This window comes from Cucurbita maxima, unplaced genomic scaffold, assembly GCF_002738345.1.
Source record: "Cucurbita maxima cultivar Rimu unplaced genomic scaffold, Cmax_1.0 Cma_Scf00022, whole genome shotgun sequence".
Classification (NCBI taxonomy): Eukaryota; Viridiplantae; Streptophyta; class Magnoliopsida; order Cucurbitales; family Cucurbitaceae; genus Cucurbita; species Cucurbita maxima.
Window position 1 is genome coordinate 4,000,094 of NW_019272038.1, and position 16,575 is coordinate 4,016,668.

General features: G+C 35.6%; 2 protein-coding genes across 4 annotated transcripts in view; one reads left to right on the forward strand and one right to left on the reverse strand.

Annotated features, from left to right (window-relative positions):
- Positions 1 to 5,106, forward strand: part of LOC111496065 — a 12,262-nt gene extending 7,156 nt beyond the window's left edge. Inside the window, exons 5-9 of one of the 3 annotated variants that reach the window (XM_023146327.1) lie at positions 735 to 867; positions 1,121 to 1,213; positions 2,453 to 2,555; positions 4,391 to 4,939; positions 5,027 to 5,106. In XM_023146327.1, coding sequence (XP_023002095.1) covers positions 735 to 867; positions 1,121 to 1,213; positions 2,453 to 2,555; positions 4,391 to 4,923 — 862 coding nt within the window. In that variant the 3' untranslated portion in view covers positions 4,924 to 4,939; positions 5,027 to 5,106. Of the gene's footprint in view, positions 1 to 734; positions 868 to 1,120; positions 1,214 to 2,452; positions 2,556 to 4,390; positions 4,978 to 5,026 lie in introns of those variants that run through there. The other 2 variants (XM_023146328.1, XM_023146325.1) reach the window with 2 other exon arrangements.
- Positions 5,107 to 8,530: 3,424 nt separating this feature from the next.
- LOC111496480 (cyclin-D1-1-like) lies at positions 8,531 to 11,629 on the reverse strand. The gene is made up of 6 exons (XM_023146928.1): positions 11,156 to 11,629; positions 10,614 to 10,700; positions 10,120 to 10,218; positions 9,839 to 10,040; positions 9,098 to 9,228; positions 8,531 to 9,005 (listed from the first exon to the last, which is right to left on the reverse strand). Exons 1-6 carry the CDS (start codon positions 11,408 to 11,410, stop codon positions 8,790 to 8,792), a joined length of 990 nt encoding a protein of 329 aa, XP_023002696.1. The 5' UTR covers positions 11,411 to 11,629; the 3' UTR covers positions 8,531 to 8,789.
- Positions 11,630 to 16,575: the final 4,946 nt, after the last annotated feature.

Sequence of the window (16,575 nt, forward strand, 5' to 3'; positions counted from 1 at the left end):
CCCCCCCCCCCCCCCCCCAATAAAAAAAAAATAGTAATAAAAAAATAAAGAGAGAGAGAAGCACACCACTTTGTAAACAGGTAGGGACCTTCCAGAATCAATGGCTCCTTTCCCCTTCATAGGGAACCATCTCCTTGCCGAAGTCCCCTATGAAACACCGGTCAACTCCGAATGGGAGTTTCTTTTGTCCTTCCCCCCATATCAATAAATTATGTCGCCCCTTGGTGTTTTATTAATCATTCTTTTTTCTTCTGTTCATTGTAGATGATCCAGACCCCAATTTCTTTATATTTTTGAAATTTGTTTCCAGTTATAAATTCCACTCAACAATCTAAATTCTAATTTGTTTTTTCAATTTTCCAACTATTTTTTTAATGACTTAATGTCTGTATGAAACCTTGAATACTGTTTGGCACTTGGATTTTTTTTTTTCAACATTTTCACGGCCTGTGTAACACAAGGGTGGGGTTTCAAGTTTTCAATTTCAACCGAAATGATAAGTAATTTCTCCATCCTGAAATTCTCAATACCAACTGTAGTATCAAAGGCTTTTGTCCAATTTGATTTTTAAGCCTAAAACAATTTCAAAGGCTCTACTTTTATTGAATACATTCTCGATCATGTCATCATCTCAGCAAAAGAGAATCATTTCTTTTCTCTTGTGATCAGTTACCTCCGACAAATCTTAGTCGTTTTGGGTATCTAAGATTTTTCATGTGTTTATATCATGTTAGTTCTCCATTAAGAATGAAGGAAGACGATGAAGTTGATAACTTGGAAATAAAGCTGGAAGAAAAGAAGAAATCAAAGCGTGTTTACCAATCACCTCCTCCTGAAGTTGGATTGAAGATCAGCCGATCATTAAAAGTTTGTTCTGTACCTTTTCTTAATGTGACCTGTTAGCTATTTCATGCATCTGCATTCTCAGAAAGATAACCTAAACAAGCTAAATAGAGCAAGCATGTAGTCCCTCAACTCTCCAATTGATGTTGAGGAATACGGTAATAGTCAAAGTGATTCTAAACTTGAGATTTAGGTGAAATATTGCTCTCTAAATATATTTGGTTTCTATTTACCAATTCATAAATTTAATCTTTGTTGTTTAGTTGAATGATTGCAGAGTCTCAATGCCAAAACAGGTCTATTTAGTAAGAGAATGAAGATTATCCATCGTGACCCCACTCTTCATGCCCAGAGAGTGGCAGCAATTAAGGTATGTTCTTGAGATAATTTGTCTTCTAGCATTCTGTTTTTGAATATTGTAACAGCTCACCTTTTTTAACCTACTTGTAAGGTTTAATTAATAAAGTGCAATGAGCTGAAGTGCAGTAGTAAACTTCCCAGTTATTTTAATCTATTTAGTCACTTTTATGTTACTGAAGGTTTATGACATTTAACTTTATGAGAAACCAAAACGTCAATGGTTATCTGTTGTGACCCCATCTATAAAACCCTGAATTTAGATAATTTTATATTGCTACAGAGTTTTGTGAAAATTTAATTGTTTGAGAAATCAATGAGCCTGAAATGTAATGGAGTTCGTGCCATTACATACATGATGCAGTAAGAAGGGAACCATGGTCACATGTCAAATATCTTCGTTATTATCCCATGTTCCTCGAACATGTGAAATCTTTAGGTAATGCAGTAAGTGGTTCCATACTTATAGGAGCTGATTAAATTTAGCTGAATTGGTGAGCCAATCATTATAAATATATATATATATATATATATATATTGTAGTCTCCATATAGGTCCGTTTGGTTCAAAGTTTCTTATATGACTAGAAATAATGGTTGTGTGAGAATAAGATTGAAGAGAATCGTAGATTGCTGTGTTTGGTTCTACCGTTTGGAATGATAACTTTACAAAACTATCAAATTTCAATAAAATGTAGCTTTCATGTTTTGTTTCTTTGAAATCTTATCAATTTTATATCATACGTATGTTTTATAATTCATTTAAAGCACATGAACATACTTTTTCAATAATTGAGTGAAAACTGATTGTTTTTTCTTTTTATAAATGAAAATTTGTTGGGTATGTTTTAATCCATCCATTAGTTAGGATTAACTTGTTACTATTGAATAGTTAATTAGGTTATTCAATACATTATTATAAAATAATTTTTTATATATTAGGGTTGATTATAAAAATTAATTTTAATAGAATAAATAAATGTAGTCGAAATAAATATGAATTTCTATTTACTCTGGTTGTACAAGATGATTATGATATTACCAGGTGATGTGTATCTGGATAACAGACTTTCGTTTCCTTTTTTCTTTTTTTATTTATCATTTTATGTGAATTATGCCTGAATACCAGAAATAGTTCACAGGCTAAAAGAACTTTTATTTCATTTTGCAAAATGCATGTAGTTATCGAACAATTTCAAGCCCCTTACACCTGTATGCTCCTTCAAATATATGATCTTCTCTCTATAACACAGAAAGCCAAAGGAAGTGCTGAAGCAAGAAAACGTACTTCTGAAGCTTTGAAAGCATTCTTCAGTGATCCAAAAAATCGTCAAAAGCGGAGCATTTCAATGAAAGGTCAATTATTATGCTAAAGTTTTTAAATGCGTAGTTCAGCTTTTTATTATAATAAGAAAGCTATAGTATTTTTACTGTTAAATGCTTTCAAGTTATTAGATTCCTATTGGAAAATAAAGATTTCACCACAGTTTTGGTTTTCGCGTTTTGGTTTTGCGACTTGCCATAGTCTTTCTTGATTAACAATTTAGTTTCACCTTGGCATTTTACTTCTGCCAACATTTTACTTGAAAGTAGAAACGGCGATTTTTTCCTTTAATATTGTCACTTTCATCAAAAGTTGGAGAGAATTTTACACGTCCTACTAGCAATGACTGCCATTTGCCATTTCGAGTTAAGAAGTTAGTGGAATAATGTAACTTGTTCGTGTGTATGAGAAAGTGAGTGTTGCTATGTCGGGAAGGAGTCAGTTTGAGGGTCATCGTCGATTTGTGGTTGAATGTCTTGGTAGGAGAGATTTTCATCTCTCTCGAAATAGCCGTTATCTTGTGTTCTTTTCATTGTGCTGTCTTGTGGTTCTGTGTTATTTTGGAACTCCTGTTGAAGGGAGATCATTGAACAGCGTGTTCTCGTCTCTCTGTTGTAGCATTGTTATTTTGTTTTTGCTGGGGAATCATTGAAGGGGAAACCTTACAAAGACGAGTTTTCGTTAACGATGGTGATGAGGGTTCAACTTGAAAGAGGTCGAGGGGTTCACAAAAAATTCCATAGTTAGGATTAATAAAAAAATGTAATTTTTTTCTTAAATTTTTGGTACCAGATCAGAAACAACTTTTCATTATAAATATGAAAATGAACTCGAGATACAAACTCCCGAGAGAAAAACAAGGAGCATTAGGTCCACCACTTAAAAATTTCAAATGAAGAAAGCCTCGTACCAATAGAGATAGTATTCCTTACTTATAAACCCATGATCTTCCCTACCAATAGTGATAGTATTCCTTACTTATAAACCCAACGTAGGACTCCTCTCCCAACAATTCTCAACATTCCTTGCATTGCTCCGACGATCGAGGAGGTGGTTTTGTTTCTGACTTTTCTAGAATCAGCTATCTGTGAGTTCCCCAATTTCATCTTCGTGTGGCCTGACGGGCAAGTGCTTCCATATATGTACTTCTTTGTCCAATAAATTCCCAACTGCCTCAATTTTCATGATGGAAATCTGCAGAAAAATCTAGGAAATGTCAGTATCCGAAGTTTATCAGTTATCCAGGTATATCATAGAGAAGTTTGTAGTCCCATTTCTGATTTCGTTGGAAAAGGAATTCTGGCCTATTTTCTTTTACTGCACAGTGGCAGTTTCTTCTGATATTTTTGTTAGTCAAGGTGAACTAGCCATATTCATCCGCACCAAATTTACTTGAACTAACTGCATGCCACTCGGAGGGAGTCCTTGAAGTACCTTTTCATTTATAGATTTCAAAATTACCTTTTCCTAAGACAGGTTTTATTGTTTCTTTTGAAAATTTGCATGCTTGAGATGTCTTGACGGCGAATTAATACTCTGCACTTCAGAGTACAACCATCTGAATTGCATGGGTGACTGCTGAAAAAGCCCGAGGGAACATAACTATTTTGCCATCTCTTCGACATTCGACTTCTTTGTAGCTCTGTTAATTGGCGAATGTTAAAGGAGTTTTTATTTATATCTTTTCCTAACTGAATGTGTTCGAATTGGTGAACAAAGAGTTGTACACCTAGTAGTAGTTTCTCTGAGTGTGATTAAACTTACAAATCTGAGTATGTGATCAGCATTATACTGAAGACAGTTACCTTCTTTCAAGTATATCATACTGGAACTAACATTGACTCGGCTGCTTCTTTGTTACATGCAGGAATAAAATTTTACTGTAAAAACTGTGGACGTGAGGGGCATCGAAGACACTATTGTCCAGAACTTAAGGACGATTCAATCGATAGGCGGTTCAGATGTCGAGTATGTGGAGAGAAGGGCCATAACAGAAGGACCTGTAAGAAGTCTAGGTTGAATAGTAAACCAATGAGCGCAGGTGTTAAGAAGGGTCACAGCAGGAGAAACTGTTCGAAGTCCGAGATGAGAAATCCAAATAAAGGTACACATTATCCCCAACATCAGAATCCTGGCAATGTGTTGAGCCTGAATTTGATCAATGGAGATAGGATGACTAATGAAAGCAGCAGAGTGAGGCAGTATCGTTGTCGGATCTGCGAAGAAAATGGTCACAATCGGCAGAATTGTCCCAATATCGACACGAAAGTTAACCATACAACTCGTAGAAAAACATACAGCTGCAAACTATGTCATGAAAAAGGGCATAACAGTAGAACATGCCCAGTTATAAACATGAACAATCTACAGAAAAATTCTCCCGGCGCTGTAAACCAATGAACTTTCTTGTTGTATGGTAACGGCTTTACAATTCAATTAAAACCATCGCTTAGAGATGGTGGCAAGTAATTTATTATTGTTTTTTGTTTTGCCTTTCATTCAGGTGTCGTCATCTTCATGCATACTCTAAGGGAAATGATTGAGCTGGACGCCTTGGATCGGGTGTGATTGTTTGTGTTTGATAATCATTTTATTTTCGGATGTATATATTTTTAAAACTAATTTCATCTATATTTTTGTTTTTCTAAGTTTGGTAGTTGGTAGACATATTGAATCTGGTATGACAAGCCCTCATGAACAAGAATTAACGGTTTGATAAAAGTCTTATATAAACTCATTGTACATGATATCTTTATTCACATGTCTCCCCATGAATGATTTAGATCAAATCATTTGTAATGATTACATAGTGGCCCGCAATAGTGTTATTAAAATAAGACACCAACCTTATTTATGTATTATAAACCCTTTAGATAAATACTTGAACACGATTCTCTTGTATATTAACCATATTTTAATGAAAATTTGTAAATAAAGTAATAAAAATTATTATTAAAAATTAGATAATTAATTACAAGGCTTAATGACTAAATTCCAACCGTTGCAATGAAGTTCATAGAAACAAGAGTTCGAATAGTTGCATTAAGTAGGTTTAGTAGCCCTTAGGTTAGTTTAGGGCATTGTTTATTTACTTTCTGCTTTGCTATTTATGACTACGTTGTTTTGAATGTTAAATTCATTATACTTTTTGTTATTTTGAATGTTAAGTCCATGGTACTTTTTATGAAATATTTTAAATAGATGTTTTCCACACACATTAGTTGCATCATGCATGTAGTGACGATCTTGTTTTTAATAGAAAAATAGACTCGTTAGACTATTATCTAAACAATGATATATGATATTGTCTATTTTGGGCATAAGCCTCCATTATTTCTCTTGATTTTACCTAAAAAGCTTCCTGCCAATTATTTGATGTAATATTATCTTCATTTATATATGTCCATGATATCTTCCCATTTTTTTTTAACATATGGGTACCTTGGTTGCAGTCCTTACCATCCTCTTCATGAACAAAGAATCATCGAGTCTCTCCTTTCTACCTTCTGTTGACACTAAAGAATTCAAGTTACTAGAATTAAGGTAAGGTCTTGGCTTGGGTACCACTTATGACGAACGACAAACCTACTCACATATCTCCACAATATTACGATATTATCCACTTTTGACTTAAGCCCTCATTGTTTTACTTTAAGTTTCACTTAAATGTTTCGTACCAATAAAAATATTGTCCTCTATTGTGTATTCATATTTTTCTCTTTTTCCAGTTAATTGGGGACTTTAGTCGAACTCCAAACTAAGAGTAAACAAACTAGGTAGAAAAGAAGTGGTTTGCTTACAAATCTTCAAAAATCAAAATTATTTCTCCATCCGACCCTCCCTTTCTCTAACTTGTTCTTAGTCAGGTACGATTGGAAGATTTGAATTTTTGATATCTTGATTAATACGTGCATTAGTTGAGCTATGTTCAGATTGATTCCTTACCTCTAATACTAATTTCATAAATTCAGCGATACTTTAGAAGATTAAATCAAATCAAATCGAGTACATAATAATAAAATCATTAAGGGAATGAAAACATTTTCAAAATTTGAATAGCAATAATTGAAAAATGGGAGTTATGTGATGATGTGGGAGAGTAAAGAGGATGATGCTCCATTGAATGGATTCCATTTGGTGAAGGATTATTAGAGGTGGCTCTAAGATGCCCTTATCTTCTATCTTAACTTCTATCTTAAATCATGACTACATTCAATTTCTGTTACTATATGCATATAAAATACACCAATATCCCACATGTTGAAGGCCTATCCCCTTCCCTCTTCCTCTTCATTGAACTAATTGAATGCTAGTGAACAAGTTCTACCTGAATTTATAAGGAATTTGACGGCTATTCCAATGCTCGACCCTTGCACGTGGGTGAGAGTTACGAGATCGATAGGGTTTCATGGCCCTGCCCTTCCACTACTTCCTTTGAGTTCTTATCTAAGAATGGTTAGCCTAAGAGTCGCTGACTCATTCTTCTAAAGCACGTAGTAAGGTGTTTTTTTTATTTCTTCATGTTGTCAAAGAGTTGAACAATGATTTTTTTTTTTCTTTTCGTGTTGTCAAAGAGTTGAACAAGGAAAATAGATGGCAAGTGCTTAATTGCATTGATCAGGTCATGTAAGAACAAGGTTCCAATCTACAGTCCATCAGTGAGATACCACTCTAGAAGAGCTAGAATTCTAATCTTGTGTTAGGACCTACGAGCCAAGGGACAGTCTCATGTAGACAGTTTCTATGGGGTGTAGGTCTCCCTAAAAGTACCTAAAAGTAACGAAGACATGCAAAGGTTTTCACAGGCCAATGATGGACCCTCCATAATTTTATAAAGACAAACAAATCAGTTTGAGTCGAATTCACATTTTACCAAATTTTCACTATCTAGATGTTTTAGTAATTCATGTACGAATGTGGTGCATTTGAGATATAAATACATGGGTCAACTTCCCTATATTCAAATTTCGTGTTTACAACCTAAAAATTCCGTTTTTTAAATATTGAATAAATTTAATGAAGTAAAAAAAAAAAAAAAAAAAAAAACCTTTTGTGAAGTTGCAGAAAGAAGAAACAATAAAGTTAGATTGACAAAAAGTATTTATTCTCCTGCAATTTTTGCTCCAGGAAAAGGACAAAGCTAAAGAAAATCTCCAAAGCCATTTTTCCATCTCTCTTTCTAAGCCAATAAGGGAATAAGAGATAGAAATGAGATTTTGAGTTTATAACTATTTTGTTGAACCCAAATTAACCCTTTATAATATGAACATAGCTATTGAATTACCTTAAGTTGGAAAATAAATAAATAAAATATGAGAAGGGACGAATTAGCTTGTTTTGAAATTAGGTTGGATTTTATTTTTTTAATCCTCTCCTTAGCTTAAATATCAAACATTTACAAGTCAAAACACATCACTAACATATGTTTCAAAAGCCAAAGATTCTTAATATTCATAACAATCTTAAAAAATTCTATCTAACATAACCTAACTTTGATAGTTTATTAAGTTAGATAATCTAGGTTGGTTGGACTCTCAAAGAGCATCGATCAATCAATTGAGTGATAAATACCAAAGACCCCGCAAGAACCCTCCTATAAGTTTAAACTAAAGTAAATAAAATAACACGTTTCAACACGTGTGAGCACCAACTGTACGAATTAACAAGCTTAATGTCTCCCTATAAATAAATATACATGACATTGACATTGATAAGGAAAGGCCAACACTAGAAACAAAGTAATGCAATTCCCGCCAAAATTACAACTACTTTGACTAAACCACACACGTGCCAACCGTAATTAATTTTAAACCAAAAAGAACACTTTCTTTCTTCCCTTTTATCACAAACAAAGCACCAAAATCATTTCAAAATTGGGCCCACACTCCATTGTCTTCTAGATCACTAACAAATGCTCAACCCCCCACCACTTCTAAGTTTACTAGCTCCTTTTTATTTTTCTTTTTATTACTTTTTTACATTCATTCATATACTAAACAAAAACATTATAAATAAAAATAAAATTATGTAACCTTCCTTTGTTTGTTTCACACCAGAATTATAATATGTTCTACAGCAACAAAACTTCCTCCTTCCCTTGTGCAAGCCTCACTCTCTCCCCCACCAACAAATTTTTATTTCTTATTTTGGAAATTACCCAAAATGTATACGACGACGTATCATCAATCTTGGTCCCTTTCCAGTTTTCTCCTTAATCCTTGCTCCTCTAATTATATATATAGATATTTCTTTCTTTCTTTTTAAATTTACTGATCTTCTCTAAGTTCGGAATTTTCTTTGTCATCTTCTGGGTACACGCAATTATTCAATTTTCTTCTTTTAAAAGGTAATGTTGATGATGGGGAGGATGAGGATGATGAGTCAATGTACCTCAACCCAGCTCGGATTCGGACTCGGAGTGGCACTATCACTTTCGATGCTAACGGCTGCTGCATTAGCCGATAACACCCACCAATTTTTTCCTACCAAAACAGATCAGAAACATAAACATTATTACTAAACCACCCTTTCAATGTCATTGTTTTATATTTGGTGATGGATGTATGCCACTCACTTTGTTCAGTCCGTTGCACCAGGACTCGGCGTGTTCAGGATTCAAGAGGGTCAAATTTGGAATTTCATTTGCCGCACATAGTAAGGCTGCGGCAGCAATGCAGGAGGGCCAGTACTCGAGAAAGCTAGCGTCTGTAATCATCAATAATCAACCATTATTAAACTAAATTGTCATATGGGGTGCTCAAATTGAATGCGCTAGATGTCCATTGTGTAACTACTCTCACACAGATATCATATTTAGATTCATTCTTTGTAAACCCACGATAATCCCTAAATTAGCCCATGTGGGACTCCCTCCCAACAACCTCTCCTTGAACAAAGTAAAATATAGAGCTTCCCCTGAGACCTATGGAGTTTTCGAACAACCTCTCTTTAATTGAGGTTCGACTCCTTCTCTAGAGTTTTTGAACAAAGTACACCATTTGTTCGGACACTTGAGTCACTTTGACTACATCTTTGAGGCTCACAACTTCTTCGTTCGACATTTGTGGATTCTATTGACGGGCATGACTCTGATATCATGTTAGGAATAATGACTTTCCACAATAGTATGATATTATCCACTTTAAATATAAGTTCTCGTGGTTTTGCATTTGGGCTACCCCAAAGGGCTTATATCGATGTATTCCTTATAAATCCATGAGAGCTAAGTGAATGTGACTCCCTCCCAACACATTGCTACCAAATAAATAATAAATAAGTGTATTCATGTCTTAATGAGATGAGTTCATTTGAGTACCTCGAAGATTGGACAGAATAATTTCTGTGGAGCGTGAGTTGAGAAAACTGGAAAATGTTCCGCTGGGATCAACTTTGTAGGCGAAGAATCCGATAAAGCTCAAGGGCGTTACAGATCGCAGCCGCCAATTCAAAGTTGTCAGCACAAGAAGCTCCATCCTACGTATTGTTCTAGGCTCAAATATATGTTTTGCTCCTCCAATCTATGATGATTCCATTAAATCTCTTCAATCGCATTACTCTAAAAGCTTGAAATCCACAAGTGAATTGAATATAATGTACCTGGAGATACAGGAAAGAAGGAACAAGGGGTTCCTCCATTTTTGCTGCAAGTGACAAACAAGCCACTGAAAGGAGCTGCATCTTCCACCCATTTGTTTCCTGAAAACAACATTCCACGATTGAACCAGAGATCGATATCAATGAAACGCCCGCCAATGACTAAACAGCATCAACGAATAAAGTTCTTCTTTCTTTTTTCAATCAACAAACAGTTCGACAATGGATGATAAAGAGCAGGCCTTAATCAGAACGTTAAACCTGTAGATGCTAAATTTTGGGATACAATTAACGAAGAACAGATTCACAAAAGTCAATACAGAAAATTACTAATAGTCGAAGCGGTAACGATCAAATTCAGAACAGTTCAGATATAATTACATATTATGATCAAAGAGATGATCAATCACAGTAACATCAAACTAACTTTACAGCAGAACATAATAATGAAGATATTTGACGCTATCATTTTCTCAAAAAGAAAAAGGAACTTTTACCGGCAAGGGGCGAGAATAAAGGAAACGATCCAAGTAGTTCACGGAGAGGTATGCGGTGAGTGGTTGAAAACCGTAATACGAGTGAACCTGAAGAACAAATCCAGCACGATCGATCAGTACTCGTCGTCTCCACTTATAATCCACAATACATATTCATACATTCATTCATCACTTGTTTCAGAAATTAAATACAGTATTTCATAAAAGAGAGGGTTAATTATGCGAAATTGCAAATAAATTCGGAAACGAAGGCAGAACACTGCGGATTGAAGAGAATCAGAAGCCTCCATAGAATCGGAATCGCTCGATTACGGTAAAGCGTTGGCTTCTTAGACAGAGAGAGATACAGACGCAACAGATGAAATCAAGACTCTCCTCATACCTAGATTTACACCACGAGTTACCGCCGACGATTTTCATCAATAGATTGACATCGCCGGTCCATCGTAGAGGCATAAATGTAAAAACGAATGGAATTGAAAAATCCGATCATCGAGACGTCACTACAGCGAAGAGAGGAGAAAAGGAATCGGATCCAATACCTTGAGAATCCATGCAACAGAGTCAGCTCTAGCGGAAGAGTCCAGCGATTGAGACTGAAAGCGCGACAAGTAATCAATTCCAGGAACGAAGTGCTTCTCGTCCTCTATGAAACTAGCGATAGAATCCTCACTACTATCCGCCGATTCAAAATCCGTCAAGTACTCCAGCGACTCTCCAGACAAAATACCGGAGGAGTCCTCATCACAGAGTAGGTGAGAGTCAATGAAGCAATTGGAGGAAGAAGAGATCGACATGATCGGAAGTGCGTATCCCTCATTCTCTTCCGGCCACCATCATCCCCATCCGATTCAGAAAGGCCGCCGGAGATTCCAAACGAGAAAGGTAGTGAGAGGAAGATGAATTTGGATGAGAAATGAAGAAAGGAAGTTGGGTTGTATACATACAAATTGTAACGGAAAAATTTAGAAACTCCGTTGGGGACAGAACAGAACCGTCAGAGCTGAGAGACAACAAAGACTTTCGATAATATTCGCAGTCGTTGTCCGTAATACGCTTGTTGTTATTGATTTTTTAATTTCTTTTTTTAATGAAAAAGGAAAGTAAAAAATAGTCTCTTATAAAAATAAAAAATAAATATAAAAATCTGACTCAATGTGTTGGGGTTTGTTTGGCTCACCCGCGGGTATAATAATGTGGAGGGTTGAATTCGCTCACCCAAGGGTAGTTTAGTACTTACCACTTAGATTCTAGTGCCACTAGCTTTCTTTTTTGGTTGAGTTTAAAATATGTGAACTCTTGTCATTTGTGATCCAATCTTCTCGTTTGTCGTTTTTTTAATTCTATTATTTAAAAATATTAAATATATTTTTAAATTTTTTATTTTATATTTAATAGGTCTACATCAATAATAAAATTTATATTATATAGGTTCCGTCAAAATCCGAGAGTTTTCGGCTAGGTAAGATTTTTTAACAAACCTTTTCAAATTTGAATCTTTATCGTGTGATCATGTTTTGAAACCTCGATACGTTCATTTAGGAGTAACTCTCCATAGGATTTGTGAGGAATTTTGGCCAAAACCTCGATCCAAAAGTGGAGATCCGAGAATCGTCCAAGAACGGTAAGAGATCTTCCGATGCTAATATCTCGTAATGAAGTAAAAATTCATGAAAAAAAATACTAAGGCGTAGATGGCAATACGATCTACGACTTTGCAAAAGGAATCATGTTGATTTGAGTTCTAGATCCAAATATACAAAAATGTCGAATTCTGCGTTTGCTGTTTGCTAGGAGAGAGAGAATTTTTCGACGAGCAATGTGTCAACCGACGAGTGGCGAAGCGTGGCTTGGCAAGGCAGAGGACACGCATCTGGAGTTGGTTGCAGCTCCAGCAAAACGGCGACCCGTGTCGTCTGCAAACCCACATCCCTGACCGACCCGAAACCTGCAGCCCAAACCGACTCGTGGTCTACCTAAGCAAACCGAACCGCCTACCCAAACCGGACCCCTGACCAGTGACTGTAGATTTTCGGCCCCTGCGTATCACCTTCGACTAGGATCCTTCCCGGTGCGTGAGGGTGTGTGGCTGACCCATTTTGATCCATTTGACTCTGTTTGTCTGATTTTTCATCCCGATTTCAATTATAATCATACTTTTATGTGATGTAGGACCTAATTGAAGAAAATCAGTATTTTTGGACACATATTCGTATAGAAACGCTAAACAAAAGGGCATTCGTCAACCAAATACTTGTAGGATTTACTTTGAATACATGCATGCTAGCATATTTACCTTGTCTGGTAGCTTTCCATGAATGAATCTAGGTGAATTGATTATTATGAGTTTGGATGTAATATGTGAAGCATTATGTGAATTGTTGTCTCTTGCAATTATGCTTTTAAGCTTCCACTCTATATGTATATGTTTAATCTATGTTGAAAGGATGATGGGGATTTATGAACTCAATGTTCCGGAAGCTTGATGGATGTTATCGCCCTGTTAAGCATGTATGTTTATTTTGCATGAATTATGTATGATGATGCTAAATAATAGTTGATGCACAGTCAGTTTTTTCATGATCCAAAATTATATTAAGATTAGGGATTTGTGGTTAGGGTGACAAGTCACTTGGTTTAGACCTAGAGTCTAACAAATCAACATAGCAGACCAAGTACTTTAGGAGTATTCTTGGGCTGATAGTTAAACGAAGTATTTTAGGAGTATTCTTAGGTTGTTAGTTGTGTGAACGGTATCTATAGCTTCGTGGGGGACAAGGGGTTCTTGATTAGTTCTCACTATTCTAGCTATTTCGCATGGAAAACGTGTTCCCACGTTGTATAGCCCATTAGCGGCATGGGGTAAGGGTGGGGTTGCACCCCCCAATGAGGGGGACTATCATGGGCCTAGGAGGTACTCAGTACACCCCTAGGTGAGGTACCATATAGTCACAGATAGTCATGCAAAGGTAGCGTCTCGCAGAGAGACACCGGTCGTTTACAGCTCGACATAAGGAACTCTTGGGGAAAATGAAAGAACAGAGAACCAGAATAGCTCCAAGGGGTTAAGATTAGAACTAGACTTCCTAGAGCTAATGAGAAGCTCGTGTTTATTTGTTAAGTCTAGAATCCGATGAGATCCTACAAGTAGGTGTTTAAATGTTATACTCATCCTTGTTGTATCTTCCTTTTTTCAGGTGTGTGAGACGTCAGGCCAAGAGAGAGCGTGTTGAGAGATGTGGGTCGTCATAGAGGAAAGCATGTCTCGGGGCGTCAATCTAGTTTTCCTTTTCGTACACATTGTCTTTTATGTTTTCACGGTAAAAAATTGGTCACAAATTGATTCTTTGTATTGAAAACCTTCTTGATTTTTGAATTGATGTCTTCTTTTGAGTTTTTATGCATACACACTTCACAATATTATTGATTTGAGTCACAACTCGTAGTAAAATATTGGGTCATGACAGAGCATATCCCTAATCTACTAGAGTGCTCTTACTCGACCGGGAATTGATTATGACATCAACAAACATAACCCTTTATCAAATACTTCTTTTGGATCAACTTTCTTTTGTATGGCCTATAGGAATTTCGACACTCCCATTATTGGAGTGTCGTGGTCTTCTTTTTCGTTGCAAATTTTACTGTGGAGAATGTTATTAATGGAACTACATGATTGTCAGAAACCAACCTACCGTTTGGAATTGGTTTGTAGGTTTTATTAAGAAATAATTTCAAAATAAAATTACGCGACAATGTTGTCATTTCGAGTTTAAGATCATATTATTCACTTTGAACATAAGCTCTCCTGATTTTTCTTCTTAAACGACCATTTATCCATCTAGCACTATTTAAGATGATTCCTCTTCTCTAGAGCTCTCGGTATACCACTTAGCATCCCCTTAAACAGTCATCTATCCGTCTAGCACTACGTAGACAACTCCTCTTCTCTGGAGTCCTCGAACAAAGTACACCATTGAACCTACCCGTAAACATGTATTTATCCATCCAACACTATCGAGATGGCTCCTCTTCTCTAGAGCTCTAATACCACTAATAGGAATAATGAATCTTCATTTTGTGTACTATGAGTATACTATGAGTATACGTTTTCATGTTTTACTTTTAGTTTTTTAAACTAAAATCTCGTACTAATAGAGATAGTATTCCTGATACACTCACGATCTTTTCCCTCAAAAACTCATTACATTAGTATTACGAGTTGGAAAGATAATTATTAAAAAAAAAAAAAAAAAAGCCCAACACGAAAAATACTTGAAATTAAAAGTGGGTGTACCTAACAAACATGGATACGATTACATTTAATGAGATTTGTCATCCGCAACGAAAGAATTAAGAGGGAGCTCACATAATCATATCGAGCCTTCCAAGCTGAGGGTTCTTCTGTGAATCCTTCAAATTCCATCTCACAAAGAGCTAAATAGTTATCAATTTGTCCCAAATCCATATTCAAATCTGCATTATGTTGCTTTAATAATTCCTCCAATAAAACTCGTAATGAATCTTTGCTCATCTGATATTGCGAAACGCAGCTTGTAAATACTTGTAGCGTTCGATTATCCAATTGCCCGTTTAGAGTTTGATTCAAAAGGTAAGAATAATCATCGATGACAACACGAAGAGTTTCGTTGATAAATATAGCGAGAAAACCTATCAAATTTGACTTCAAATCTTCGCGAGGGTTAGAGTCGATCACAGAAATGCATAAATCTTTCAGCTCACCGGTTCGGTCGCACGTGGCTCGAGTCAAATCGCTTCCGGCTTTCATCTCTGGATCTAAAGGATTGGCTGCTGCAGAGAGAAGAAGAAAAGTGAAGAACACAACAAATGACTGATTCATATTGATCTAATCTTGTATTATGAAGAACACTAATGAGAATAAGAGGTGTATTTATACATGCTATTTTCTTTTTAATTGAAGATTTAATCATGTTTAATTTGTGATAAGGGAAATGAAAATGTTGGCTCTCTCTATTACCTTGCCATCTAAGGAACCTTTAGCTTCAAGAGAACGCCTTCTTTCATGGCTAAAAATAATGAACTTTCAGTTGTTTTTTTTGTTTGACTAGTATTATAAAAGACAAAAGAAAAAAGAAAAGTTTCTTCAAATTTTGAACAAAGGTGGGTATCTGTCACACTCCTAGTAGATATTGTCTATTTTGAATCGTCACGTATAGCCATCAGCCTCACGGTTTTAAAACGCTTCTGCTAGAGAAAGGTTTCCACACTCTTATAAAAGGTCTTCGGTGACACTTGTTCCTCTCTCCAATCGATGTGAGATTTTACAATCCACCCCTTTTTGGGTCTAGTGTTCTCACTAACACTCGTTTCTCTCTCCAATTTGACCAACTCGAACTATCCCACCCATACTATAAAAGTTGAGTTGGGTAAAAAAAAAAAATTTAAGTTGGGTTAGGCTGAATTTACACAACAACCAAAGATTCAAGTTCGTCCCGTATGTTGACATTTTTTTGGTTGAGTCAACTAAACCAACCCAAAAATAGGGTTATAACTTTACCCAACACTACCTTACTTTTAATATTCTTACAAAGATTAAGAATATTTAACCTTAAAACTAATGTTAGTGATGTGTTTGACTTGTACACGTCAGATATTTAGTAAGATTTTAGTTATAAATGTAATATGTATTCTCGGTAAATAATAATAATAAAAAATAACCTGACAACTCTACACGAAAATAGAGAGTTGGGTTAGATTGGATTGTGAACTTTATTTATATTGTTCGGGTCATTTAACCAATTCAAAATTTTAAATTGATCCAAAAGATATCTTCAATTCAAAACGTGTACGCGTAGTTCTTATTAATACCTTACCATATATATGTTTGGTCGTTGCTTGATGAAGTCTTTTAGTTTTGAATTTTGTTTGTTCATTGAACTTACTCCCAAGAAATGGACAAAATGTTTGTTACTATTTGCAT

Bases quoted from the DNA above. Each gene is read 5' to 3' on its own strand.
- LOC111496480 (XM_023146928.1), bottom strand. From the start codon at position 11,410: ATGTCGATCTCTTCTTCCTCCAATTGCTTCATTGACTCTCACCTACTC. The intron at 9,229-9,838 runs GTACTCAAATGA...TGATGATTACAG, and splicing joins TATTCTGTCCAATCTTCGAG to ACGCTAGCTTTCTCGAGTAC. The intron at 9,006-9,097 runs GTGAGTGGCATA...CTGTTTTGGTAG, and splicing joins GGTGCAACGGACTGAACAAA to GAAAAAATTGGTGGGTGTTA.